Here is a 27,985-nt window from a genome sequence, read left to right on the forward strand (position 1 = left end):
CGGGCCATTTGCCAGGATTGAGTATTCGTCAGCCCAGGAGGCTGGATGATGTATGAACAGGACTTTAATGAGCTTGGGACGGGGAGCCACGCTTCATTGCCTGAGCCTGGTGGGCAGAGGGGTGAAGAGACCAACCTCACCCGCACCTGCTAACTAAACACTTTAAGTCAACCTATGCCTGTTTGCCCATCGGAAACAACTCAGCACCTCCGAGATGCAGCGCCTTCCCACGTGGAGTCCAGCAAAGGCCTCTCAGCGTGCTGACCTGCTTTACTATCTTACTGGAAAGGCCTTCCTGAGGTCTAACCTTGTCTTTCATACTGGAGGGACCTGGGGGGTGAAGGAGAACCCGATCCCTACTCCAGGGGAGCACCTTATCAACTCCTTTCTCCACCCTCACCCCTGTCATCCACCCCACCCTGGAGCCTGGGGGAGCATGGCCCCCAGTGACACCTAGCCACAGTGCCCTGGCAGTGCTGGGCTCGGCCTCCTGCTGGTTGGGGTCACTCAGCTCATGCGGACATTGGCCTCTCCCTTAGCTCCTGCCCTTGACCCCTGGGGAGCCTGACAGACAGGGTAGAAAGAGTACAGTGGATTCTAGATCCAGCTTTGCTGTGTGACCCCAAGCGCGTCTCTTCTCTCTGGTGCTCAGATACCCCATCAGTAAAGAAATACTCAACAAATTCCTTCCCCCTCCGTTGTCCCGGGATGGCCCCTTCAGCTAGGGGTTCAGCTCTCCTAGGGTGGCAGCTGTGGCTCCCTTTATCCTGCCTTTCTGATTTTGAAGCCATGGGTTGCCCTACCATTCTGACCCTGTGCCAGGGTGTGGTCCTAGGGCTGTGGCATAGAGAGGAAGAGAGGGTTCTGGGGTTGCAGAAGGTCCTGACCTTGGTGAATTCCAGAAACTGCCTGGGTGCTAGTCCTGCTTCCACATGTGGGTTGGGAAAAATATGGGAGCCTCCCCCTTTCCCTGAATGGCACCTCTAGGGGTGCCCTGGGAGATCAGAACCCAGAGCTTCCAGAGGGGGCCAGTGAGACCCCAGAGACTCCAGAGGAACCATCACTAGGAGAAGGGAAGGGGAGAGTTTGCAGTGTTTCTGCAAAACACTGAGGACAGAGCACTACCGGGCAGTTGGGGGTGAGAGCACAAGGGCAACCTCGTCCCACTAGTACTCAAGAGAGTCTGAGCAGCGCCCAGAAGAAAAAAAAAAACAAAAACCACACCTCAGAAGAGAGGACCCTCAGACACTGCCCTTGCATGGGAACACAGAAGGCCTTGGGACCCTCTGGGTGCTCAATATCTCCTCTGGGAAATGTATCTGTAACTTCCAACCTAAGCTCAGACCCCTCTCCTCCTGGGGCAAAGTGGGTTCTGCTGCGGGCTGCTCGCCCTGCAGATTTCCTTTCCCGCCTGCATCACCGCTGAACACTTGCGTCAGTGTGTCTGATAGAATTCTGTCTACCCTTGTACTGGGAGCTCCACCGGGAGAGGGATGTGCCTTTGGGACTTTCTCGGGTGTCCCCAGCGCCCAGCCCAATGCCCAGGCACAGAGTAGACGCTCTATGTGTATCTGCTGAATGAACGCACCAATTAATGAACGCCTTTGGACACCTCCAAGCCGATCACAGGTCTGGGATTCATCCTGTTGGCCCACTGTGAATGCTGCCTTCTTGGGGAAGCCCTCCAGGGAAGCCCACTGTTTAGACGTCACATCGCATTCTCCACTGCCCACCTCCAGGGCTCTCGGTCCTCCCCCGAACCCACCCCACTCGGAGTGGCATTAGTGCAGGGCGGTGGACTTGCTGGGCTCTGTGTGTCCCACCCTCTGCATCCCGGGCAGGCGCAGGGGGGTGGGGCGGAGGAGAATGAAAGAGTGAGTCTCCCAGGCTTAGGCTGAGAGGCCGAGGCAGTCCAGGGAGTGGGGGTCGAAGGCGGCTAGCGGACGGGGCGGGCCGGGCCGGCTGTCTTCCCCTTTGCCCTTCGACCCAGGAAGCCGCTCACACCCGGCGGACACGCTCGGCCGCCCTATTGCCCAGTCCCGGCCCCCCCCCGCCCCACCTCGGGGACTGCTCCTCACCCTGCTCGGCCTCCACCCCCACCCCAACTTCCCGCTCCAACGGCCCGGGAGAGGCGGGAGCGGGCCTGAGAGTGGCGCAATGACACTCCACACCAAGGGTCATTTGCTCTTTTTCCCCCTCTGTGGCTAATTTATTTTAGAGCCTGGGGAGGAGAGGGGCGGGGCCGGGCCGGGCGGGTAGAGAGGAGGGGCCGGGCGAGCCCAGGGGAGGTGGGGGCGGGGCGGGGGCGAGAAGGGGAGGGCGGGGAAGCAGCCGGGGTGGAGAGGGCCGGGGAAGGGGCGGGAGTTGGGGGGAAGGGAGGGGCACTAGGGGAGGGGAGGAGCAGGGAGAGGGGAGGGGAGCAAAGGCCTGCGAGGGAGGGCGCTGGGGGCGGGCGAGGGGAGGCGGGGGTGGGGGTGGGGGTCCTGCCTGCGGGGGGAGCCGGGACGGCCCCTTGTCCGGCCACCCCCACTGCCCAGTCCCGCTCCCGCCCGCGGCGGCCGCAGCAGCCGCAGCAGTAGCGGCTCCAGGATGGTGAGCGCCGCTGCCCCCCAGCCCCGGCCTGTCGCCCCCGGCCCGCGCCCCAGCCCCGGGGCCGGACGCCCCCGCAGGCCGCGCACACTCACCTAGGACCCGGCCGGGATGCCGAGGTACGGGGCCGCGGGCCCGGCGGGGGCAGGCACGGGAGCGCGCGGGCGGGCCGGGGTCAGGGGGTGGTGACCGTTCGTTCGGTCGGGGTGTCCGGAGCTTTGTCCGCGGGCGCGGGGCAGTGCGAGGGCCGGAGAGGGCGGGGGCTGCGGGGCGTGGGGTTCAGCGAGGCGGGGGTCGAAGGGCAAGGCCAGCGAGAGACCCCGGCGGGTGCGTGGGAGCCGAGGGTCACTTCCCGGGGGGAGGGGGCGGGCAGAGAAGGGGCTCTCTTCTCCGCAGCCGACGGGCACCCTCTTCGCCGCCCCCTTTGGTGCGGAGGCTGCAGCAGTAGCGAGCAGCAGGCTCTGGGGGGAGCCTGCGGGATTGGGGGTGGGGAACCAGAATTTGCGGGTTCGGGTCCCAGAAGGATCCAGTGTCCGGAGCCCGAGGGCCGGCCCGAGGCCCCTCCCACTCCGTCAGGTCTTTGTCCAGCGGCCCCTGTGTGTGAGGGAGGGGGGTGGGGACTGGGTTCCGGGCCCGGAGATTCCCCAGCATCGTGACGGGGCAGTGACAGGAGACTGAGGCCACTTCGGGCCCTGCGGGTCCTGCGTCCCTCACGCCCAACCCCTGCCTTTCTTCTCTTCTGGCCCGGGAGAGCATAGCCCCCATCTCAGAGTCGGGGTGTTGCAGGAAGCAACTTACCTTCACCCGTGCGCTACAGGCTGCGAGGGTGACCCTCTGAGCTCCCGGCCCTCTCTCCCGAGAGCCCTTTAAACTTCCCCACTCCAAGAGCCCTCTCTTGGTCTGTCTACACAGAGATTCCCTTGCTAAGGAACCCGCTCGATAGAGGGTCCTCCGCTAGGGTTGGGCACACAGTGGGTGCTCAGCAAATGTACGCCCCCTTCTCGGCCCCTGGGCGGAGGAGGCCTGGGAAGGGGTCTACGCGGGGGCGAGTGTAAGCGGCCTGGAGTCTGCGTCCAGAGGCAGCCAGGAGCCCAGAGCGCAGCGGTGGGTGGACGGGTGGGTGGGCTGTTAAAGGGACGGTCACTAAATCAGGATTAGGCCGTGGGGCTGTCAGGCTGCCAGGCCCTGTCTCCATGGATACCTAATTTGGAGGAGAATAGAGGACGGAAGAATGTTTGTGTTGTCGTCCGCGCGGGCTGCCGCGGCTGAGCTGACTCCAGCCGTCGGCCAGGCAGCGAGGAATGGGGATCCGTTTCGAAGCCCACTCTGGGCTTCCGCGGGGCGGGAGAACTTCTCGGTTCTCGGGGCCCAGAGCCTTCCCTGTGGAGTCGCTGGAGTGGGCCAGGTGATGCAGTGGTCCAAAGAACTCTGACCCTGCACAGGGGAGCCCCAGACCCTTCCAGAGTCCAACCTGAACCCCTGTGCATCGTCCTGGAAGCGGCCGGGATGGGGTTCCTCAGAGCCCCCATCCCGGAGCTCCTAGCCGGGAGCAAGCGCCGTCCTCCGCTGCGCTGTGACCCCGGAGGACGGACGCGCTGCGCGGCTCGTGGCTGAGCGCCGCGGGGACCCAGCCGCACGCCGGTACCCGGCGGCCGCCGGAGCTGCGGGGCAGGGGGCGGGACGGGACTTAACTGGGGTGGGCGAGAAGGGGGCGGGGCCTGCCGGCCAGCTTCGCTCCACCGGGTGACAGGCCTCGTAAATCCCCCTCTCCCGTATTTAACGCCATTTCATGTATTTCCACTTGATTCCACTGGTGTCCTCAGCAGCCGCCCCGTAAGGAGCGACCCTCGTGCCCTCCCTGTAATATCTTCTCGGGGGAAAGCCCTCTTGCGCCAAAGGGAATTAGCTCTGTGGGGCAGCGGAGTTGCTCCGGGGGAGGCCCGATAACGCCCACTTTTCAGGGGGACCCCCGTCTCCTCAGGAGAAGAAGAGGAGGGCTGAGAGACCCAGGGATGAGTTTGACTTTCCGAGGGCCTGCGGGATTTTCGGGCTGTGGTGTAAGGGTGGGCTGGGCTGGGCTGAGGATCCCATGAGTGGACAATTCCACTGCGCCGACTGGAGCGGGGCAGGAGAGGGACCAGACCCGAGTGTGTTGTTCTCAGAGCCCTTTCCTGCCTTCCTCCTGGTCATCCATGGCCACAGCTTTTTATGGAGCAAGAATCCCCTCCCCTGCCTGGGCTGCAGCCTTATTGCTGAGACCTCAGACTCTCTCCACGCAATTTCACGCCTCTCTGCTTTTGCTCTGGCTGTCCCCTCAGCCAAATGCCTTCCCATTGTCCCTGTCTCTCCACAACCTCCTCATTCTTCAAGGCCCAACTCGGATGCCACACTTCCTCCATATACGGTCTCCAGAGCCCGCAGCTCTTACCACTTGCTCCTGCCTACATGTTCTCCTAACCCTGCACCTGTGCCTCCTGTCAGCCTCTGAGGCTGAGTCCACACTAGGCTTTTCCTCCTGGAGGACAGGGGTGGAGCATATACTTCCCCGCGCCCCGTCCCCACTGGGGACGCCTGGCACCTTGTGGGTGCTCCATAGATATTCGTTGGCTGAATGAAAGGGGTTTTGTAAGGGCAGCCTGCAAAGCATGGCATCTGAACACTTCCAGGCAAATAACTCTGTGCTCCTGGGTGGGGGGAGACCCCTGGGTGGCTCTCTTCCTCCTCCTCATTTGCTGACCCTCCCCCATCCCCAAGTCCGGGGAGGACTTTGCCCCTTCCTTTCCCCACAGACCAGCATTCTTTCCCTGCCATTATCATCCTGTTAAACAGAGAGACCAGTCAGGATCCATATGGATCACATTAACAATTGCTTATTATCTGGGCCAAGACTGCCCCCACTCTCCGCCCCCAGCTCCTCCTGCTGCAGCTGCTGGACCCTTAGGAGCCCAGCCTTCCCGCCTCCCCCTCCCCCCGCCTCTGTCAGCCAGGGATCGCAGGGGACAGGCTGGTCTCCCTTGCTCTCCCCGTGCCTTCTAGCAGAAGTCTGCTTCTTCTTGACTCGGCTGGCGGCTAATGACTCCTCTACCCGATTTAATGAAAACCAGGTTCTTTGTGGGACTATGGCTCAGTGAGGTTCCAGGGCCGCTGTGGGGAGAGGTGGACCTGAGGCCGGGCACACCTGGGATCCACAACCCCGAGAGCCTCTGCCTTCCCGTGGACAGAGGCTGTGGGCTGGGGTAAGCCCCACTAGGCCGACCATGGGGTATACCGGTGCCTTCTGCTGTCTCAGCCCTGGGCTGGCCCTGCTCCCTTCTTGGAGCTGGCAGGCTAGTGAGGAAGCGCAAAGCAGGAGAGGCCCTACAAGGCTACGTGGGTCCCAAGCCTTATGCCGCCGTCAAAGAAGCAAGAAATCTTAGAGTTTTCCGGAGTGGCTGCTGAGGTCGGCCTTGAAGGATGAGGGGTGCGGTTTATGTTTCAATGCTTGTAGCCCAAGAATACTAGGAATGGGAGGGGTCTTCCAGATGATCCAGTCCTGGGTGCATAACTTTTTTTTGATTTACAGACCCCTCAAAAGCCATCCCCAGAAAAATGTACTTCCATCACTCGATACTAGACTTTGCCTTCTGCTTTAGAGGGTCCTTGGACCCCGTGACACCCATGGGAACCCTACATCAGGAAACCCTCACCCCAATCCAGACCCCCCTGACGTGCTGAGAGCAGAGTGGGGCCTGCAGCCCAGCACTCCTGCCCTCCACTTGGTGCTGTCTCCATGGAAGGTGGACAGGATGAGCCAAGAGACCAGGGGCATCGGACGGAGCTGCTGGGCCAGCCTCTGAGCGGGAAAGGTTCACACTGCCTGGGTCGGGGTATGGGCTAGTCACCTCTGATTGTGTCACCTGGAGAGAGGAGGTCCAGGGGTGGTTTTGTTGTAGGACCCACTCATCCCCAGGAACAAGGATGCGTGGCAAGAGAGTCTAGCTCTTCTCTGGCCACTCTCTTAAGCGACTTGATGAATCATAGCTAATATTTACGTACGTAGTGCTTTTTAAATACTCTGTATCTCATCTGAGAAGCGGGACTAATCATGGTGCCGTCCTCATAAACATTATTGTGAGGATTAAATGAGGCAGGGGCCGAAGCCCTGAGTCCCAGTCTTGAAGGACTGTGGGCCTGTGAGGGCCTGGTCAGAAATGCAGGGGACAGTGCTCAGGGCTATACAGATCCTCCTTGACTTACGATGGGGTTATGTCCTGATAAAACCATCGTAAGTTAAAATTATTGTAAGTCAAAAACACGTTTAATACACCCAGCCTACCGATCGTCATAGCTTAACCCAGCCTACCGTACAGGTGACCAGGAACTTCCGTGAGCTTACAGTGGGCCAAAAGCATCAAGCACAAAGCGTACTTTATAATAAAGTGTTCAGCATCTCATGTGAGTTACTGAAGACGGTACCGAAAGTGAAAAACACAGTGGTTTAATGGGTGCAAAATGGTTGTTTCGTATCGGTTGTTTACCCTCGTGATGGCATGGCTGGCCGACTGGGAGCTGCGGCTCACTGCCACTGCCCAGCATCACGAGAGAGGATCGTACTGCATGTTGATCGCTAGCCTGGGAAAAGATCAACATTCACAATTCAAAGTACGGTTTCTACTGAATGCGTGTCGCACCCCTGTAGAGTCAAAAAGTTGTAAGTCAAACCATCGTGAGTTGGGACGTCTGTGATTGCTGTTGATGTTGACATTTTCCTGCTTGGGCCAGCAGGACAATGGAGAAGGGATTGCAGTGGGAGCCATCCAGGTGCCTGGCTCTCTTTTCCTTTAGTAAGGAGGCGTGGACAGTCAGCCTTTGCAATTCACCTTGGGGACTGGTGGTGGGGTGCGGTGTTCTCAGTGAATGGTAGCATTAGGCAGTGGCCTCGGACCAACCTCCGTAAGCCCTAATCCCAAATTTATGATGACCAGTCCTGCCCCCAACCCGAGGGGCCAAGCCCTGGGCTGCAATGACCCTGCCACTAATCAGGTCTAATTGCCCTGGACAAGTCACATACTCTGTTTGTGTCTCTATGTCTTCATCTGCAAAATGGGGGTAAGAACACTAGTGAGTGAGTTCATAGGTGATAGAGGTGTTGGTTTCACATAGTGTGTCCTTTGTCTCTGAAGTACATGCCTACCTCTGGTGACCCACGTGGTGATTCAGTACCCACCGCAGAGAACCATCTCCCAGCACAGGAGCAAGGAGAAAAAGGGGACATGAGTGTGAAAGTTCTGGCCCAGGGCAGGGCTTGCCCAGGCCATCTTTGAAGCTCTCTCCAAAGTAGAGTCAGGGCAGGAGCGGGGTGGGGGGGGCTCAGGAGGTAGGTGAGAGGGGAGCCAGCTTGGCTACCTCTGGAATCCGGGAGGTGGAAGCTGCCTCCCCCCTGCCTCCCCTCACTGCCTGGCAGATTCAAGCCACCTGATCCCCTGCTCAGTGCTGGAATTAATCAATCGGGGATGGACGGGAAGATGTGGCAAAGAGGCTGCATTTTATTCTAACAAGCCTGGGTAGAACACCTGCTGGGTCCTGGCACCGTGCCAGGTCCTGGGCCGGGATTCCTGGGCCCCTGAGACTCCCCACACACTCCCCAGGCACCTACATACCAGCCCCTGAGTGGGGCTTTCCTGCCTCGGATCTTCCATAACAACCCTCGGCTTCCCGTGTGGCCTGGAAGGAGCAGATTCCATCCTTAGCCCTGGCGCTGTTTGCTTCGCTGCAGGCACCCACGTGAAGCACTGCTACTCTCATCTCACACTCAGCAGGGCCCTGAGCCAGGCCCAGATACTTTATCTGGACAGGCTTTCATCCAACAAGCATTATTCCTGATGTGCTCCCACTTTCCAGGAGCTTACAAGGCAGTCAAGGACCAGCGAATAGGCCAAAGGACAGGCTAAGCTTTCAGAACCACTCTCCTTGTTTTCCCTGCGTAGGAGGGAGCCTCCGAAGGTGCTTGAGCTGGGGAGCGGTGGACAGGACCCAGGATGGGATGGAGAGGAGAGACTTGGGAAAAGACCACTCCCTTCACAGCAGGGCCTTCTTGCATCTTCAGCAGAGTCCCGAGGACACTTCTTTTTCCCGAGGGAGGCTGTTCATAGGTGACAGAGGCCCTAATTCGGGCTCTTCCTCTCCTCTCTGCAAGTTTTCTGGGTCATCCCCACTTACATGTCTAATAGGCACTGCAAACCCAACAAGTCTAAAAACCGAACCCCGGCCCACCCCACCCCGATGAGGCAGCTCCATCTTGTTGACAGTGGGAATTAGGAAACTGGGAAAGTCCACCTGCTGCTGTCTGGCCTGTTGGGCCCTTGGATGCTTGAGAGTCTGGGGTGTTTTTTCTTCTTTCCAGGCCAGTGGGGAAAGAAAACTGGCGAGATTCGGGTTATACTGCAAAAAGACACCTCCCGCTGCCTCATGTTCTTCCACATCTACCCGATCTACCTGGAGGTTTCTGTTGGGGCAGAGGGGCTCCAGGGGGACTTTGGCCACCAGGGGGGATCGCCCCTCCCACCCAGCTCCTCAGAGAGACAGCGGTCATTGGTGGCCAGACGCTCACCCCTCTAGGAAGGGGCTCCTTTTCCAGGTATCCTGTGTTCTATGTGGGATGCCCATCCTCCTGTCACCATCTTCCATACTGTAGCCCTCTCGGGTCAGAGTTTTGGGGTTTGAGCCCCTTATTGGGAAAGATGGAGCTGCCTCATCGGGGTGGGGTTGGTCAGGAGTTCAGCTTTTAGACTTGTTGGGTTTGCAGTGCCTATTAGACATGTAAGTGGGGATGACCCAGAAAAATTGCAGAGAGGAGAGGAAGAGCCCATCAACTTGCCCAAGAGTGCCCCACCCTGTAGACAGCCTCTCGTGTTGAATGCCTCTGCTGATGGGGAGCTTATCACTTCCAGAGACAACCTACATGTTCTCAGACAGCTAACATTAAGCCAAAAATCTTTCATGGCAGATTCGTCTCATTCGAGGATGGGGTGGGGGAGAGCCGAGGGCCTGCACAGAGCTGCCACCCAGCACCATGTCCTAGCTTGGTGACTTCGACGAGTTAACTATGCCTCAGTTTCCTCCTCTGTAGCATGGGAGTAACAGTCATACTTCCTTCCTGGGGTTATTGTGAGGATTACATGCGCTCGTGTGCTTACAGCAGTGCTTGGCACGTGTGCTGGGGACCCAGACCGGAGCAGACAGGAGTTGCTGTGGTTGTTGTTTGGTTTTTGCCTAGAACCATCCCCCCCCCCATTTCTCTTTCTGTTCCTGTGGCCCCGCAGGTGTAGGGGGCCACCCCATGGAGGACAGCCCTGCCCACTCACGCCCAGGTAGACCGGCCAGGCTGCATAGCTGGAGTTACTCAGCTCGGCTCCCCCAGGGCTGGGAAGGGAGTAGGAGGGGGCAGAGGCAGCCGCTGGGGAAGCCTGCGTAGGCTGCCTGGGCCTGCTCCCTTACCTCTGCTCTGCTCTGGCCCTGTGCGGGGTGTCTCTCACACACCCCTATGCACGGGGAGGGGGGTATATTTGGGGCCCGGGAACATAGGATCACACAGACTTTAATGCTTAAGCCTTTTGGAGGTCACATGCCACCCAAACTGACTCAAGTCAACCTTGGATCCTAAGCTTGGCTGGGGGGAAGGGGTGGGGTCTGAGAGGGGGCCTTTGTCTCTTGGGCTAAACACCCGTGATCCGTGATCCCGGAGGAGCTCATGAATAGAGTTGTATTCCAATGTCATTAATTCCCTTTGTAGCCCCATGTATTGAATATTTAAAAAATTCTACCCCCTGCCCAGGTTTATTAAGGTATAATTGACAAAGTAGTCCCATGTATTATTTGTCTCTTAATTGAGGTATCATTGACATATAACATTAGTTTCAGGTGTACAACATAATGATTTGATTTTTGTATATAGTATGAAATGGTCACCACAATAAGTCTAGCTAACATCTGTCACGACATATAGTTACACCTTTGTTTTCTCTTGTGTATTTTTATCTCATACACTGACAAATACTGTCGAGAACAGGCCGCAAGGTTTACTAGACTGCACAAGGGGCCTACGACTGAACACTGGTCAAGAGCCCTGACCTCCTCCCCCTCCCACAGCCATGCAGGGCCAAGTCCCAAGGGACGAAGGGCCCCAGATGCAGATCCACGAGGAGACAGGCACTAGGAAGGTCTCACCCAGCCCCGGGGAGCAGGGCTGCCCGAGCTGGCCAGTAACCCCAGTGACCACAGCCTCCTCCACCAGTGCCCGCTGCTGTCCCCACTCTGTGTTGAGAAGCCGAGTGCGCCCCAAGATTCCCAGGGACAGGAAAAGTGTGGCTCGGGATGAAGTTGGGTCTGGCACGGCGCGGGTTCCCAAGAGGGACCTGAAGGGGCATGTGACATTATCTGGGCATTTTCTAAGTTGGACAGAGGGCAGAGAGGGGGCAGGGCACTGGGGCTCCTTCTACTGGCAGAGGAGGAGTGGGTGAGAGGTGCTCTAGGACACAGGGCAGCAGGGCCAGGGTTCAGGCAGGACATCCAGGGAAGCCGTGGTCTGGGACTCAGTTCCCCCCACAGTCCCAACCAGCAGTCGAGAGGGGCAGGACAGGGGCCTTACACTGCAGGGTGATGCCTCCATTCTGGGGCCCAGCTTGGAAACTGCCCTTCTCTCCTAGGGGTCTCTCAAGCGCATTGGATCCTTTTGGTGCCAGAGTGTCTCCCCGACCCCGCCTTTTTCAGGCTGAAGTGCCTGGCCAGCCCTCTTGGGAGCCAAGTCAGAGCCAGGCCTAGTGTCTTGCCCCATCCCCTGGCTCCCTCCAGCCACTCTTGAGAGTACCACCCTCCCTTCACTGCCCTCATGCCAGCGTGGGGGCACGCTGGGACATGCTGGTTCCCCCATTTCACACCGGAGGAAACAGAGAGGTTGAGACACTTGCCCCACATCTCAGAGGCTGACCCACTCCCTGCATCATCTGAGCCCTAGGAAGGAGGTGGGACTGTGACCTCCAGAAGGACCCCTGGGCTTGCCAGGGTGGGCTCAGAGACCCCCAGCCCCAATGGCAGTCTTCAGACACCTGCCTAACTGAAGTCACCAGTGAGTCCAGGCTGTATCTGAGGGTCCCTGGGAGCAGCCAGTGAAGGTGAGGAAAGGAGGAAGAAGGGAAGGAGTGTGTCCAATGGGCTCGCACTATAAACCCCTCCTAGCAGTCTGTTGGGGGCACTCAATGACGTCATGGAGATCGAGCTCCGGGCCCAGGAGGCAATGGCCTCTGGGAGATAGCAGCCTGACCCACCAAGTCCTCCGGAAAGCATGGACATAGGGTGAGCCCTCCTTCCCTTTGTGTCCTGTCCCACGGCCCAGCAGTTAAAGCCCCCACTCACCTGCTCCAACACAGCTCAGGTAGTGAGAAGAGGGCGTAGTAGGGTGGGCTGTGCTGCCCTTAACACAGTTACCAGCCCCGAAGACTCGCTTTACTTGGCCTTGATGAAAATTCTACTTGCTCAGTAGGGCCACGCTCAAGCAGGCATGGAGAGAAGCCAATCGGCTTTGCTAACCTTCATTGAGGGCCGAGTGGTTGATAGCCCAGAACCTCCCAGAGCTGTAGGTAGCTTAAAAGAGGATGGCTGTTAACCAGAATGGTTTTCTGTTCCTGAAATTTCAGGCAGCCTAAATAAAGCAAACAAAATCGAGGTAGGTGGAGACAAATTGAGTTTTCTTTGTGGGAAAGGGGAAGGGTGATAAGTAGGCCAGTTCTCTCTACCTGCTGTCTCCAGGGAGATAGATGAGTTGGGGATAGGAAACCCGTATTCCTTGCCCTGTGTTTCTGGATATCTTCCCAGCCTTGTGGAAGGGGTGAGATTGTGTGGCTGGAAGGAGAGGGCTTAGAGCATCTCCCAGCAGCTACAGCCACCAGGATGAGGGTCAAGAGAAAACATGGAGGGGCTGTCGGAAAGAAGGGAGTGGGCAGGAGAGTAGGGCTTCAGAGCTGGAAAAGTGATTAGCAGCTCTGATGAGGCTGAAGTCAGCCCCGGCAGCCCGGGGGCAGCACAGGAGGGAAAAAGAGCTGTCATTCAGAGAGGGCAGACCTGGCGCGTCCCACCACAGTCAGCCAGATCACAGTGGGTACAGGCAGGTCCCCAAGCCCTGGGAATGGATGTGCCTCATGGGGCTTGGGGATGGGACTGAGTCTTCAGATAAAGCGTTGGCTGCCTGTGTCCCGGGTCTGGCACCCCAGAACCTTCTGCAAGAGAGGGGAAAGCCCAGGAGCCATGCCCAAGTTCCTAGGGGAGTAGATGGGCCGTTTGATCAGTGAGTGTGTAAATTGGGATTTTATGGATCGCTTATTCACTGCTGGAGCTGGGGCCCCCAAATTCCTCTGTGCCCCAGAATGCTTAATTTAGTCCTGAGCTTTCCCCGGGGAGAGGAGGGAGGACAGCTCCCCACAGGCCCCCCTCCCTTCCTGCTGTGTCTCCTCCCAAGGCCCCAGGCTTTGTCATTGCAGGTTGAGTGGTTCAAATGTGCTAATACACTCCCTGGGGGCCGCTGGGCAGTGGGATTTACCCTTCAGTGCTGTGATTGGCTAGAAAGACCATGGGAGGGAGTTCATGGCGGCAGCTGGGAGTGTGTGTGTGTGTGGTGTATGTGCGCACGCGCGAGCGCGCACACGTGCTGTGCGCCTGTTTGGGGGGGGTTTGGGGGGGGCTGTCCATCCTGCTCAGACCACTGGGCAGAGACAAAGGATCTTCATCTAGCCTGCAACGAGGATTAAGTCCAGAATAAGCCACGTCCCTACCTGGTCAAGCTGGTTAGGGAGCCCACCTGTCCATCTTTACATCCTCTTATTACCTCTTGACGTGGTGGGACTTATTCAATGTGCGCTGAATGGATGGATGGATGAGTGACCACATGACTGACTGCATTTTTAACTGGGGTTGTGTCTGCTAGAATAATCCAGCATCTACAGATTCCTAAATCTCCCCCTAAGATTCCTAAGTACCCCCCCTTCTCTCACTGCTGACACAAGGGCGGGCATGAAGGACTGGCCAGACCTCAGGGGACACAGCTGTGACCCCCAGACTCTGTTGCACTGAAGAGTGCTTTCACAGTGATCACGTTTTTCCCTGCCGGCCCCCATCTGTCCATGGGATTTAATGAGGATGAGGATGGTAGGCGAGGGGGGATGGGTGTTAAGCAGCTGATGGGGGAGGGAAGGAGGCAGAGCCTGGAGGGCCAGATGACAAACTGCCCTGTCCTACTGTCCTCTCCTCTTCAGCCTGCCCCTCCTCTGCCGGTGGCAGGCGGGACAGGCTGGGCTGGCGGGGTGGTGGGTTCAGCTCATCTGCCCTCCCTCCCTGGCTCCTGGGGAAGCTGGAGTCCTGAGGAACGGAATCCGAGTCCTAGGGATGTCTTACCTGGAGACCCTAAGAAGTGAGACTCTGTTCAAGTTCAAGAGAAAGCAGCGGAGGCTCCAGCTGTAGTGGGAAGCACCCCGGCTGCAGAAGCAAGTCCTGGCTGGGATGAGAGCAGCACAGCTCCCATGGAACTTCCTGCGGTGATGGGGATGCTCTGTGTCCGCGCTGACCGTGCAGGTGCCACTACCGCATGTGGCCAGTGAGAGCTTGCAGTGTGGCTAGTGCTGTCGAGGAAATTCCTTTAATTGAATTTCACTTCAACAATACATTTTTTATTTTTAAATAATTAATAGGTAATTATAAGTGATTTAATTTTAAATAATTAGTACATTGTAGTGAATTTAAAGCGCTCCCTGTGGCAGCTGCGATGTGGGCTGCACAGGATTAGAGGCTGTGTTCAGAGGTGGAAGCCAGGCTCTTGGGCGCAGATCCCTTCCTGCCTGTGTGACCTTAGGCGGGGTTCTTCGCAGCGTGCGGTGCCCCCTCCCCAGTCTGTCAGAGCACCCCAGCCCCAGTGCGGGTGGGTGACCGAGCGGCCCTTAAGAGGTCCTGGCCGGTGAGGGGGCCCAATACCCAGGGACAGACCAACAGCCCAGGGTGGGAAAGGAGTGGCTGTATAGAGCGCTAGACTTTGAAGCATCTTAGAACTTCCTTGGGGGTGTCAGTCCTAGAAGGCTTCCTGGAAGAGGGGATAGGGAGCAGGCTTGGGCTGGAGCTGTGCCTGAGAGCCTCGCCCTGAGGGGGCCCTGTGTTTGGCACCCAGGCACCTTGGCCAATGCTGAGATAGGGAGGGGCTGGCAGCATGGGCTGAGAATCTCAGCTTCCCCTCTTACTAGCTGTTGTGGCCTTGGGAGAATCACTCCCCCTTCTCCGAGCCTCCATTTCCTCTTCTGTAAAATGGGGAGAATATGTTTATCTATCAGGGAAGTCCTGAGGATGAAACTGAATGGTAATTATTCAAGTTCTCTGCAAACACTAGAAGGCTGGGAGAAAGGAAAGGTTTATCCTCAAGGGTGCTCGGCCCCTGGCCTGGCCTCTCAAGATGACAACAGATGGTCACAGCTTGTCTGTGGCCCTGACCGCGGACACAAGCAGGGATTTCTGCACTCTCCCCTCCCCCCAGCGTGTGTGCACACACACAGCCCAGATGGGGGCTGCTTGGCCAGCCTCCTGCTGTTTGGCATTTGACATATGAGGAGTCCAGGGCCAGAGCACACCCCACGCCCCCTGCCACCCCCATCCCAGAGAGGAGCCAGACTGGCGGGGAGGCCTTACTACCTTGAGGAAGCAGGATCCCAAGGGCCCTGATCTCTTTACCATGTGTCCGGTGGCCTTTGATGGGAATTCCATTGCCCCTTTTGTCCTCTCCCAGAGGCCTGGCTGGGGGAAGAGAGGAGGAGGAAGATTTTTTGGGGAAAAAGAAAAAAAAAAAAAAAAAGGCCAGGTGGGGTCCCTGGGAGGCTGGGTGTCCTTCGGCTCCAGCCAGATCAGGGCTGGGTATTTCCTCTGGTGTTCACAGACACGGATTCCCCTTCCAGGCAATCCCTCCCCGTCCACTCCTGAAGTAATTCCCTGGCCTTGCCTCTTGCCGCCCTCAACAGCTCACGTGGGCTCAGATTTAGTCACCTGGATTTTTTTCTTTATTTGGACACGGAAGCACTTTCAAGCCTCCTTGCCCATCCATCCATCCATCCGTCCACTCTACAGAGTCTATGAAGAACTTACTGTGCACTAGGTACTGTCCTAGGTGCTTGGGATAAGACAGTGAACAAAACCAAGTACCTACTTTCATGTAACTTTCCAGCGGGTACAAGAAGATAAAGCAACAAGTAGGTCAGATTATGATGAGTGCTACAGAGGACATCAGGTTGGGGGGTCAGGGTCTGATGAGGTGACAGTTGAACAGAGGCCTGGAGTGAGTGAAGGTGTGAGCTGTGCAGAGGTCTGGGGAAGGAGTGTTTCAGGTACAGAGTGCAGCAAGGCCAGGGCCTCTGAGGCGGGAGCAAAGCCAGTGTGCGGGGAGCAGTGAGGAAGCCAGTGTGACTGGAGGGGAGGCCTGGAGGGGAGGGGAAGCAGATGGGTGGGATGAGGTCGGCTACTAGGAGGACTCTGGCTTTTCTTCCCAGTGAGATAGGAGCCTCTGGGAGCTTCTGGGCAGAAGAATGACATGCTCAGACATGTTTTCAAAGGTCCTGTGGCTACTGCGTTGCGACTGGAGAGTGGGGCACAAGAGTGGACATGGGGAGGGGAGAATGGGAGGCCGCTGCCGTCCTCTGGGTCAGAGATGTCGCCGGAGTGGTGAGAGGTGGCTGCAGTTTGGATAGATTTAGAAGCCGGGGCCAGTCTGACTTGCTGGTCTGAGGTGTGAAAGAGAGAAGTTAGAAGTGACCCCAAGGTTTCTGGCCTGAGCACCTAGAAGGGATGAGGCTGCCATTTCCTGAGGTGGGGAAGACCCAGGGTGTGAGTAGTGGGTGGTGGGTAGGTCGGGGCTGGGTGAGAAAGTCAGAAGTTTGATTTTTGGACATGTCAATTGTGTCCATTAAACATCTAAGTGGGGAGGGGTCAGGAAGAAGGTTGACTATGCCAGTGGGGTGTGCGTGGCGGGGAGCTAGGCTGGAGAATCCTCAGTGCACAGCCGATCGATGGTCAAGGCCGTGAGCCTGGGTGGGGTCTCCAAGGAATTAATGTGGAGAGAAGTCTCCAAGGACTGAGCCCTGGGCTCAGCAAGGCTCAGAGGGGAGGGGTGAAAGGAGGGTCTGAAAGAGGTGGAGGAGGAGAGGGGGCGGGGCGCCCAGTGAAGAAGCTTCAGGAAGGAGGGGGAATCGGCTGAGTCCAACGCCGCTGAGCTGAGGACTGGCCGTCTGACTGACGGTCAGACTTAACACGCACGCAGACAGCTGGAACGCTGGGTGTGAAAGCCTGGGTGGAGGGCGGTCAAGAGAGAACGGGAGGGGAGGAATCAGAACTTGTAGCATAGGCATCTTTTAAACTCTTTCTTGTTTTTGTTTTGTTTTTGATTTTGGTAAAAAGCAGGCAGAGTGCAATAGGATGCAGTTGGAAGGGGATCAGGAGGTCCTCTGGGGCTCCCCCGACCCCAAGATGGGAGAAGGGGCAGCATGTTGGTGGGCTGATGAGGACGACCCAGTAGAGGGGGAAGCTGGTCATGCAGGAGAGGGGAGACTTGAGGGAACACGGTCCCTGGGCATCGAAAGGGGACGGAGTCCGGGCGCAAGAGGAAGAACAGCCTGTGTTCTTACTGCCAGGAGGGGCTTCCTCCAGCTCTCCCCGAAAGGCAAGGGGTCAGTTAGGGCTGGAGTGGCCAAGGAGGATGCGTGAAGGAGGAAGGACCTGCCGTGGGCCTGGAAAGATGGGAACCAGCTAGTTGGCACAGGGAGAGCTTTCCAGTGAGTAGACCTGGGTGAGCAAAGCCCTGTAGGCTGGACCGAGCAGGGCCGTTTCCCAGGTGTCTTTTGGCTCCGACCATTCCCACCTCCTGGCACGTGACCCCTTCCTCATCTCCCTATGGCTCTCCTTTCCCCCTTCCCCAGCTCCAGTTCTCCACCATTTTTCCAGCCAAGGAGTGAGTTTAGGGACAGGGAGGAGAGTGTTGAGATCTGCTGGGTGGACCCCTGCTCCCCTCCGGGGTCTGCTCCCCCATTTGTATCCTTGCCTTATCGGAGCCTGTGGAGGTGCGAAAACACTGGCCAGAAGGAGGAGGCCCTCTTTCTGACCTTGGGCAAGCAGGACCTCCTCCCTGGGACTCAGTTTTATCATCTGTAAATACTATCTACTTAGGTGGGGTGTTGGGTGGTGAGTGATGACACGGATGTGCCAGCACTCCCTGCTCAGCTCAGCGGCGAACACGCCCCAGTGCTTTCTGTCTGCAGAGACCCATTTTAGGTGCCGCTCTGATTCCCCACCGAAAATAGGCTTCACAGCCTCCCAACTGCCAGTGTTAATTCTTTTCTTTTCTTTCTTGCTCTTTCATTCTTTCCTGCTCTTTCCTTCTCTTCCTTCCCTTCTTTCTTTCTTTTTCTTTCTCTCCATCCCTCTTCCTTTCCTTTCTTTTCTCTTCTTTTCTTTCCTATGGCCATAACCACTTTCACCTCATCTTCCCTGTGAGATGGTAGAGTTGCAAGGAAGGGCTGGATCCGGTTTTGCCCCTGTGACAGCTGTTGCTCAGTGGCTGGCACTCTGAAGGTATATGAAAGTGTTTGCTGGCTGGACGGAAACAAGACAGTGAACCTGAAGAAATTGGGCTGCCGCCCTTGTGGCTCAGAGTTTTGTAGCTGCCTCTCTGGCCTCTTCTGGTTCATCCCCTAAACACTTACTGAGCCCGACCCATGCTAGGCCCTGTGTCTAGGGCGGGGTGCTGGGGGTCCAGCTGCGCTGGGGGAACAGCTTCCTAGATGGTGGGTGCAAGGCCTGAGGCAGGTGACCTGTCCTGTCCTCCAGAGGCTCCCGGGTGCCCTCCCTCTCCTCCCCTCTTGCAGTAACTGGGGGTTGGCACGAGGGGGCAGGGCCCAGTGGATGGGGGAACTGTCCCCTTCAAGCTCTGCCAGGCAGCCAGAGACCCCTGGGGCATCAGTTGTGAGCGAGAGACAAAAAGCCTGGGACAAAAGGCCTGTGGGAGCCTTGGTGAATAGATTAATGAGATTTCCATACGAGGCCCAACAATGGGATTCTCCACTCCAGCCCCTTTGTCCCAGGCTGAGATAATAGAGCCCGAGGAGCTGGCCCGGGAGGGTGACATCGGCCCTTCTCCACCCAGGACTGGAGCCACCACACAGCTGCCCCTCCTTCCTGCCCCGCCCCCAGCCCTGTGGGTCAGGGAATTCTGAACCAGAGAACTTCTGTGAGATGGGGAGGGCGTGTTAGGGGCCCCCTTACGGAGTCGGAGGGGGGTGTTGACACTGCATGGTTGGGGTCCCTTCCCACCTCAGCCTGTATAAAACTCATTTAAAGGGTTCCTAGTGAGAGCAAGTTTGCTGTCCATCATCTACAGCATCTCATTTGACAGCTGAAGAAAGTGAGGCTTGGAGAGGTTAGGTGTCTTGCCCGTGGTCACATAGGGACAGCTCAGGGTGTCTGCTGCCTCCTGATGTCAGAATGAGGGTGGAGGCGTGTGTGAGGGAGAAACACTCCTCCTGTGTGTTCCCCTTTCTCTCACACTGCTTCACTTCCAACACCAGACCTGTGGGTTTTCCACACACCAGCCAGTTCTGGGACACCAGCTGGGTGTCCTACGTATTTAACTCAATTCTGACACAATCTACTGGAGGTAGCGGCAGCTCCCACGGGTTAAGGGCCCAGTCCTACAAGACTGCCCCCTTCAGATGCCAATCACGAGTCTGGGCTGTTATCTGTGCTTCTGACCAGTGTGGGGTGTAAATCAGAGGTTCCCACGACCCCCTCCTGCAGTTCGATTCATTTGCTAGAGTTGCTCATGGAGCTCAAGAAACCAGTTTACTTACTAGATTACTGGTTTATTATAAAAGGATTTAAGTCAGTAACAGCGGGATGGAAGAGATGCATAAGGCAGGTATATGGGAAGATGCATGGAGCTTCCTTGCCCTTTCCCAGCAGCCACCCTCCCAGCACCTCCACGTGTTCACCAACCCAGAAGCTCTCCCAACCCCGTCCTCTGGGGTTTTTGTGGAGGCCTCTTACACAGCCAACAGCGATTAAGCCGTTGGCCACTGGCGACGGAGCTCCATCTCCAGCACCTCTCCTTTCCCTGGAAGGTGGGGTGGGGGGTGCTGAAAGTTCCAACCCTCTAATCATGGCTGCTTCCCCTTGCGAGCAGGCTTCATCTTTAGGTTTCCTAGGAGCTTTCCAAAAATCACCTCATTAACGTAAACTCAGGTGTGGTTGAAAGGGACATGTTAGGAATCACAGGAGACCAATTTCATCTTTATTGCTCTGAAGCTATTTCAGGAACTCGGACAAGAGAGCAAATATTATAATGAAAGATGCTCCCGTCACTCTTATGCTTAGGAAATTCCAAGGGTCTGGGGAGCTGTGAGTCAGGAACAGAGGATGAAGACTAAATACTGGGCTGGCCAAAAAGTTCGTTCGGGCCCACCCGTATATATCTCTTATCGTAAATCACACTGATGCACGGGAGTGTCCTGGGCCTGGTCCACGGGGATCGGAGAGGCCCACGAGGACTGAAATCAGTGCATTGAGTGCCTTGGCCATTTGTCAAGGCCCAATCACTTCCCTCTTTGATCCTGGAAGACTTCCTACAAGTGAGGGGAGGGTTTTATAGAATTCTTTCCTCCCCCTCCATCCAGCAATTCTTTGTTACTACTTACTGACCACCTATGAGTTTGAAGGACTGCACTGTGTGTGTGGAGTCAAATGGAGTTCCAGCCTCCAAGGGTCTGCAGGGAAAGAGTTGCTTCAGGAGCCTGACCTCCTTTGCTCCCCACAGGGTGCAGTTTCAAAAAGTGGCGTTTTCTCCACAGAGTCCCAGCCACCCCCAGCGAAGCCCACACACCCAAATAAGGAACTGTCTGCCCAGCCTAGGGGTGTGAGTGCTTCTCAGATGGCAAGGTTGCGGGTGAAAGGGACAGATCTACTCGGGCTGTTTTGCAGTGAGAGGGCACGTATTCTTCTGCGTGTGGGGCACAGTTAACTTGGGATCCCCCAGGGGGAGATGCTTCCAACTGCAGCTTTGAAGGGTAAGCATACAGCGCTTGAAGCATAGCCACATTCCCGGGCAAGCACCGAAACACGTTTCCTTAGGGCCAAGGAAAGGAGCCTTGGTGGAGGCTGTGTCATGGGTCCTTTCCTTAGGGCCAAGGAAAGGAGCCTCGGTGGAGGCTGTGTCATGGCCTCAGGCTCTTCTCTTGCCGTGAGTACCAAGGGCTAGACCAGGGAGGTAGTGCAGCCAAGAGGTCAGGGCCTGGGCCCTGCAGTTAGACTGCTGGGGTCTGAATCCTGCTCCCCTGGGTAGCAGCTGTGTGACCTTAGGGATGTATTCATCTCTCTGTACCTCAGTTTCTTCATCTGCCAAATGGGGATGATGACAATAGTATTTCTCATTGGGCTGTTGTGAGGGCTACACAAGACAGTGCATAAAGCACGGAGAAGGGGCTGGCTCTGCCCCCAGTGGGGACAGAGAGGAAATGGCATAAGGACCAGTCTGTCATATCAGAGCTGGAACATTCTTCACGTTCCCCCAACCCCAAGGGGAAGTGACTTGTTCGGATTCACTCAGCAAGGTTGGGCCACTGCTCAGGTTCCTAATTGTACCATTTGTCATTCTACTTTATATCCGACGCTGGACTGTGTACTTGTTATCTTTTTAAATCCTCATGGCCATTCTGCAAGGCATACGTCATGCCCTTTAACAGGTGGAGAAATTGAGCTTCAGTGAGGTTGGGCGGCGTGCTCAGGCTCACATCATAAGTGTTTGAACCTGATTCAAAACCCATACCTTCCCCTAGTCCCCCAGGCCTTCCATCATGTGTAGCTCAGCTGATGTAGGGACTGCAGTGTGCCCTATGAACCTGGGAAGGAGGTGGGGTCCCTCTCCAGGGGAGATCCCTCCAGCTCCTGACTAGCAGGCCCCACCTCCCCATGGGAGAGGAGAGGGCTGTAACTGGCCTGAGGGTGAGGGCAGGGACACAGCGTGCTCTACCCTGCTATCACTGCAGGCAGGGAGTGATGCTTGAGGGAAGAATGAAGGAGAAGGGCAAGAGAGATGGGCTGGTAGTTAGTAGGGGACTTAGGGTAAAGGAAGTCTTTTTGAAAATGGGAAAGAATTAAGCTTGCTGTGGGGATGAAGCCAGGCCATGGTAGTGGGGAAGAACAGTTCATTCATGGGGCAAGGTCCCAGCCTGGGCCAGATGGGGTCATGGGTTGAGGTGGAGGGACCCTCAGGCCGCCTGGCCTGCAAAATGGATGCAGATGGAGATAAAGGTGAAGACAGAAGGCCAGAGGTGAGGGAGACGTGCCCCTGGCGAAAACGGAAGAGAACGGCCTGAGGCAGAAGGCCAGTATCTGAGGGGACTGAGGGTAGAGACAATCTCAAAGTGGGTGGGATGAGCTGTGGTGGACAAGGGCCCCTTTGGGCAGGGGCTAGGAGAGCCTGCAAGGGGCTAAGCCCGGAGCAGATGAGACACACGGGTGTGGAGCTGGGAGGACAGGCTTGGAGGGCCAGAGGTAGTGGGTTCCTGGAGTCCACAATGCCTGAGGTGGAGTGGTTCGATGCGGACCAGGGCCTGAGTGCTTGCTTGGTCTGGAGAGTGGGGACCTGAGTGAAGACTGCTGCAGGCCAGGGCAGGAGCCGGCTGAGGGGCAGGGAGGATACTGCAGGACAGCCACAAGGAGGAGCAGCGGATCTGGCAGTGGGCGAGGGAGATGTGTGTGAACAAGTCCACACCCAGAGCCTTCCTTGCTGTGTCTATGTATGTCCTTCTGGGAGAGGCCACCCTTTTCCCCCAGCATGCCCACTTTAATAAGTTCAGGGAAAGTGCTCTCATCACATTCAAATCTCTTTTCCCTATATTAAGGAGCCAAAGCTCCCTATCTATATTCACAGATAATAGTGAATTAAAAAAAAAAAACAGGTTTGGGGGGCTACATCATAACACAATTTTTGCATTTGTATGACTCTGATGTTACCACATATGACCCTGCAAGCAGAACCACTTGGGATTTCTGATATCCCAGGACATTACCCGTTTGACAATAGGTAAAGCCTCTGTTCTTCGGAGACCCCTCAGTAGGAGCTGCATATCTGCATCCCTCAGACCTCACCCTCAGTTCTGCTGTCTCTGCTCTGCTCTCTTGCCATTGGTGGCCAGGATCAACTCTCAGATGGAGGCGAAACAAATCTAAGAACTCCTCTATTAAAGATTTAGTATCCGTGGCTCATGCCTTCCCTAGGGCAGCGGGGATGAGAGTAAATAGTTTTATTTTCAAAGACTGTCCTCACCCAGTGACATAAGGTTACAGCCATAAGAGGTGATACAGTCAGGCTGCTGCAAGTAAGGGCAACTGTGGAGAGCGTGAGAAGCGGTCTGATTACTTTCAGCCTCTTCTTCTACCACTCCCCCCACATATACCCACTTGCAAGGCTCCAGGGACCCAACAGCTCTTGGTGCTCCCTCTAGGCTTACAGCGTATAGGTTACGTAGGTTGTGCACTGCCCAGGAGCCCTACTTCTAAAGGGGCACAGTTCACATCGTAGACGTGGTAGATTTGTAGACTTACTATGACGATTTTCCAGAAGGGGGCAGTAAGGCACCTTGAAGGAGGGAAGAGGGCATATGAACTATTCCAGCCCTGGCTTTCTCAACGTACTGTGCCCTGCATCTTTGAAGCGGCTGGAACCCTCTAGCCGGTCTGGTCAGTTTTGGTCTCTCACCCTTCAAGGTCCAGCAAAGATACTCCTCCCTGGTGAGGCCTTCTCAACCAGGCATGGCACATTCCCCCGAGCCCTAGAGCTCTGGGCACACACCTCTCTTTTCCCACCTCATAAAGGATGTTGTCTGTCTCCTCCACCTGGTTGAACCATCATATTCACCTTTCAACCTGCCCCCATGCCCAGCGCAGCTCTTAGTATGTGATCAATAAAAAAAAAATTTTTTTTAATTTTATTTATTTATTTATGGCTGCACTGGGTCTTCGTTGCTGCGCGCAGGCTTTCTCTAGTTACGGCGAGTGGGGGCTACTCTTCGTTGTAGTGCATGGGCTTCTCATTGCGGTGGCTTCTCTTGTTGTGGAGCATGGCCTCTAGGGCACGCGGGCTCCAGTAGTTGTGGCATGCAGGCTCAGTAGTTGTGGCGCGCAGGCTTAGTTTCTCCGTGGCATGTGGGATCTTCCCGGACCAGGGCTCGAACCTGTGTCCCCTGCATTGGCAGGCAGATTCTTAACCACTGTGCCACCAGGGAAGTCCCTCGATAAAATTTTGTTGAAGAAAGAATATTGAACCTGTAAGGTTAACTTGTCTTATCAAAAGCTTAGGTTTGAAAAATCATCGGCAGCAAAAATCTTCTCTGGCGTGTCATGGGCCCATTTAGTCTTTGAGATGTTATCCTCGGATCAGGCCACCCAGTTGGAACCATATGCCTGGCGAGTGCTGTTCCCCAGGCCTTGGATCCCTTTTACCAGTGTGGCCCACGCCTGGACTGGTGCTGAGGGACAGTGGACAAAACGGCCGTGTTAACACTTCTGCCGTGTTTACAGCACGGCCACTGAAGAGGCCACTTTTATTACATCTCACAGGTCGGCTTCCTGAGGTCCATGAAAAAAAGTTCCATGATCTCAATGCCAGGAACATTTTTGCTTCTTTTGAGTATGACAGTGTTTTGTTTTTTTTTTTTTTTACTTTGCAAGATGAGTTATTTGGTTCCTGGGAAGCTCCGAGACAAATTTGTGACCCACTTTCTATTATGTGCACTAACTTCGCACTGCTGTGAACTAACTTTGTCCCATCTTCTCTAGAAGACATATATGTCTTTTCTAAACAAACTTTTTGTACTGTGGTGTAACATTCTGTGAACGAGGCCGGTGTCAGTACCTGCTCTTTGCATGCAATCGTCATGGGCAGAATTGGGTCTGGAACGCAGGTGCTCTAACTTCATCAGGTAGAGACTAAAAGAAACCAAGTAGAAAGGAAGTGAATGCTTCTGGGTCAGCCTCTGGGGTTTCCCAGGGCCGATATGGTGCTGCCACTGACACGGGCATCCCTCACTTCAGGCCCAAAGGGAGCCCCTGGAGCCTCAGGGAAGGCTAAGGTGAACAGAGCACTTACGACTATCAGACTGCTGGGCTACCGCTAGGCCAGGGGCCTTTACACCACCCCAGTGCCTCTGTAGTGCCTAGCACATGGTGGGTGTGCAGCAAATATCTGTTACTGAATAAGCCCCACCTGGGTTTGACTATTCCCAGGGCTGGGGGTGGGGGAAGGGGGGACTACCCATTGCCTGACCCTTCACTACAACAGGTCTAAAAGTAAGGACCATGTGTCCTAGAGGGCAGGGCTAGAGGGGCCAGGACAAAACAATAGTCGTTACCTAGAAGGTGAAGTTAGGGCCAAACATGTCATTTTCAGATCCATCTTGGATCTGCGGAAAGTATTTTCAGATAACTTAATTGTAGGACATGAGGGGCAAGTCAAATATGGTGTTTTTGGTGCCAGAAGACGGCCTAGGGAGGGTGGAACGGTGTGGGTGGATGCAGGAAAACCAGCCTGTCCCAAGCTAAGGTTTAAGAAGGTCGGCCTGTGGCGGGCAGTCGACGGGCTCTCAGAGGCTCTGCAGGGTCTCACTAGACTCTTCTCTCTCTCGCCTGAAGCTCTGTCGAAGATGCACTGGACACCGGAACACGCCCAGCCCCTCAACCAGTGGCCAGAGCAGCACCTGGACGTCTCTTCCACCACCCCGTCGCCGGCCCACAAGCTGGAGTTGCCCCCCGGGGGTCGCCAGCGCTGCCACTATGCTTGGGCACACGACGACATCTCTGCCCTCACTGCCTCCAACCTCCTCAAGCGCTACGCAGAGAAGTACTCGGGGGTCCTGGACTCGCCTTACGAGCGCCCCACCCTGGGCGGCTACGGTGACGCCGCCTTCCTCAACGGCGCCAAGGGGGACCCCGAGCCCTGGCCGGGGCCGGAGACCCCCTACCCCTTGGCCTCGCTCCACGAAGGCCTCCCGGGAACCAAGTCGGGCACTGGGGGCGGCTCCGGGGGCCTCGGGGGTTCCCCAGTTTTAGCCGGTAACCTACCTGAACCCCTCTACGCCGGCAACGCGTGCGGGGGCCCGCCGGCAGCGCCCGAGTACGCGGCGGGCTACGGCGCGGGGTACCTGGCGCCCGGTTACTGCACGCAGACCGGCGCCGCGCTGCCCCCGCCTCCCCCGGCCGCGCTCCTGCAGCCCCCGCCCCCGCCGGGCTATGGCCCCTCTGGGCCTCTGTACAACTACCCAGGGGGAGGCTACGCCGCGCAGCCGGGCTATGGGACCCTCCCGCCGCCGCCCGCCCCGCCCCCGGCCCCCTACCTAACCTCGGGCTTGGCGGCGCCCACGCCCCTGCCCACACCCGCCCCGTCCCGCCCACCGCCCTCCTCCTACGGCTTCCAGGGGGCCTCGGAGGCCGGAGTGTCGCTGAAGCGCAAGGCGGCCGACGAAGGCGCCGAGGGCCGCTACCGCAAGTACGCCTTCGAGCCCGCCAAGGCCCCGGCGGCCGACGGCGCCTCCTACCCCGCCGCGGACAACGGCGAGTGTCGGGGCAACGGGTTCCGGGCGAAGCCGCCGGGAGCGGCGGAGGAGGCATCAGGCAAGTACGGTGGCGGCGTTCCCCTCAAGGTCCTGGGTTCCCCCGTCTACGGCCCGCAACTCGAGCCCTTTGAGAAGTTTCCGGAGCGATCCCCGGCGCCGGCTCCCCGCGGGGGCTTCGCGGTGCCGTCCGGGGAGCCTCCCAAAGGTGTGGACCCGGGGGCCCTGGAGCTGGTGACCAGCAAGATGGTGGACTGCGGGCCGCCGGTGCAGTGGGCGGACGTAGCGGGCCAGGGCGCGCTCAAGGCGGCGCTGGAGGAGGAGCTGGTGTGGCCCCTGCTGAGGCCGCCCGCCTACCCCGGCAGCCCGCGCCCGCCGCGGACCGTGCTGCTCTTTGGGCCGCGGGGCGCCGGCAAAGCGCTGCTGGGCCGCTGCCTAGCCACGCAGCTGGGCGCCACGCTGCTGCGCCTGCGCGGAGCCACGCTGGCCGCGCCGGGCTCCGCCGAGGGCACGCGCCTCCTCCAGGCCGCCTTCGCGGCTGCGCGTTGCCGCCCGCCCGCGGTGCTCCTTATCAGCGAGCTGGACGCGCTGCTGTCGGCTCGGGAGGACGGCACGAGCGCCCCGGGCGCGCTGCAGGCGCCGCTCCTGGCCTGCCTGGACGGTGGCTGCGGCGCGGGAGCCGACGGCGTGTTGGTCGTGGGCACCACCTCGCGGCCCGCGGCCCTGGACGAGGCGACTCGCCGGCGCTTCGCTCTCCGCTTCTACGTGACGCTGCCCGACGGCCCGGCCCGCGGGCAGATCCTGCAGCGGGCGCTGGCCCAGCAGGGCTGCGCGCTGAGCGAGCGGGAGCTGGCGGCCCTGGTGCAGGGCACCCAGGGCTTCTCCGGGGGCGAGTTAGGGCAGCTGTGCCAGCAGGCGGCGGCCGGAGCGGGCCTCCCGGGGCTGCAGCGCCCCCTCTCCTACAAGGACTTGGAGGCGGCGCTGGCCAAGGTGGGCCCTAGGGCCTCGCCGAAGGAGCTGGACTCGTTCGTGGAGTGGGACAAAATGTACGGCTTCGGACACTGAAGGCGCTCCGTGAGGCCGCGGGAGCCGCCGCCCCCCTCCCCGGCCCTCTGTTCGCGGAGTGAGGGATATGGGGTGGGGGAGAGAAGGGGGCTGCCGGTGAATGTTTTTGTTTCGTGGGAAGGAAGATGCTTCTGCTAGGCAGATAGATGCCGTATGCGCTGTGTACTCAGGTTTTTCCTATTTATTGTGGACGGGAAGCTCGCCATCTCCGCCCCGCGGACGGCCGGCCCGGGGCCGAAGGAACTCCTGCTCTCTCGCCACAATCCTTTTGTCTCCTTGCTTTCTGAATGGCTCCCTCCCTCTCCTCCACTTCCCCCTTTCTCTGCGTTCGCGTAGTTTTTTTTTCCGCGTCGCTTTGTCACTGACCATACCTCCCCCGCCCCCAGCCCCCCGCCCCCCGGCGCTGGCCCTGTTTCTCTTTTGCTCCTCCCTCCCCTGTCTCTCCATCTATCACCCTCTGTGCTTCTGTCTCCATCCCTTGTTCTCCAGCCTCTCTTGTCTCTTGGTCCCTCTCCCTGCTTTCTGTCCCTCACATTCAAAGTCTGCAGTGTCCCTTTCAGGAGATCTGGAGGTTTAGGGGATGAAGAGGAGGGGTAGGGAGTCCCCTCCCACCCCGTATCCATCACCCAGCTGAAACCTTGGGTCTGCGGGAGTCAAGCAAAAAAAAAAAAAAAAAAAAAAAA

The 27,985-nt window shown here is 57.5% G+C and overlaps 1 protein-coding gene across 1 annotated transcript; it reads left to right on the plus strand.

Moving 5' to 3' along the window:
- The first annotated feature begins 2,523 nt into the window (after positions 1–2,523).
- Positions 2,524–27,985, plus strand: FIGNL2 (fidgetin like 2). The gene is made up of 2 exons (XM_032644827.1): positions 2,524–2,708; positions 25,321–27,985. Exon 2 carries the CDS (start codon positions 25,332–25,334, stop codon positions 27,300–27,302), a length of 1,971 nt encoding a protein of 656 aa, XP_032500718.1. The 5' UTR covers positions 2,524–2,708; positions 25,321–25,331; the 3' UTR covers positions 27,303–27,985.

The sequence above is a fragment of the Phocoena sinus genome, chromosome 10 (genome assembly GCF_008692025.1).
Source record: "Phocoena sinus isolate mPhoSin1 chromosome 10, mPhoSin1.pri, whole genome shotgun sequence".
In the NCBI taxonomy this organism is placed as follows: Eukaryota; Metazoa; Chordata; class Mammalia; order Artiodactyla; family Phocoenidae; genus Phocoena; species Phocoena sinus.

Coding starts and splice junctions, on each gene's coding strand:
- FIGNL2 (XM_032644827.1), top strand. CDS start 25,332: ATGCACTGGACACCGGAACACGCCCAGCCCCTCAACCAGTGGCCAGAG.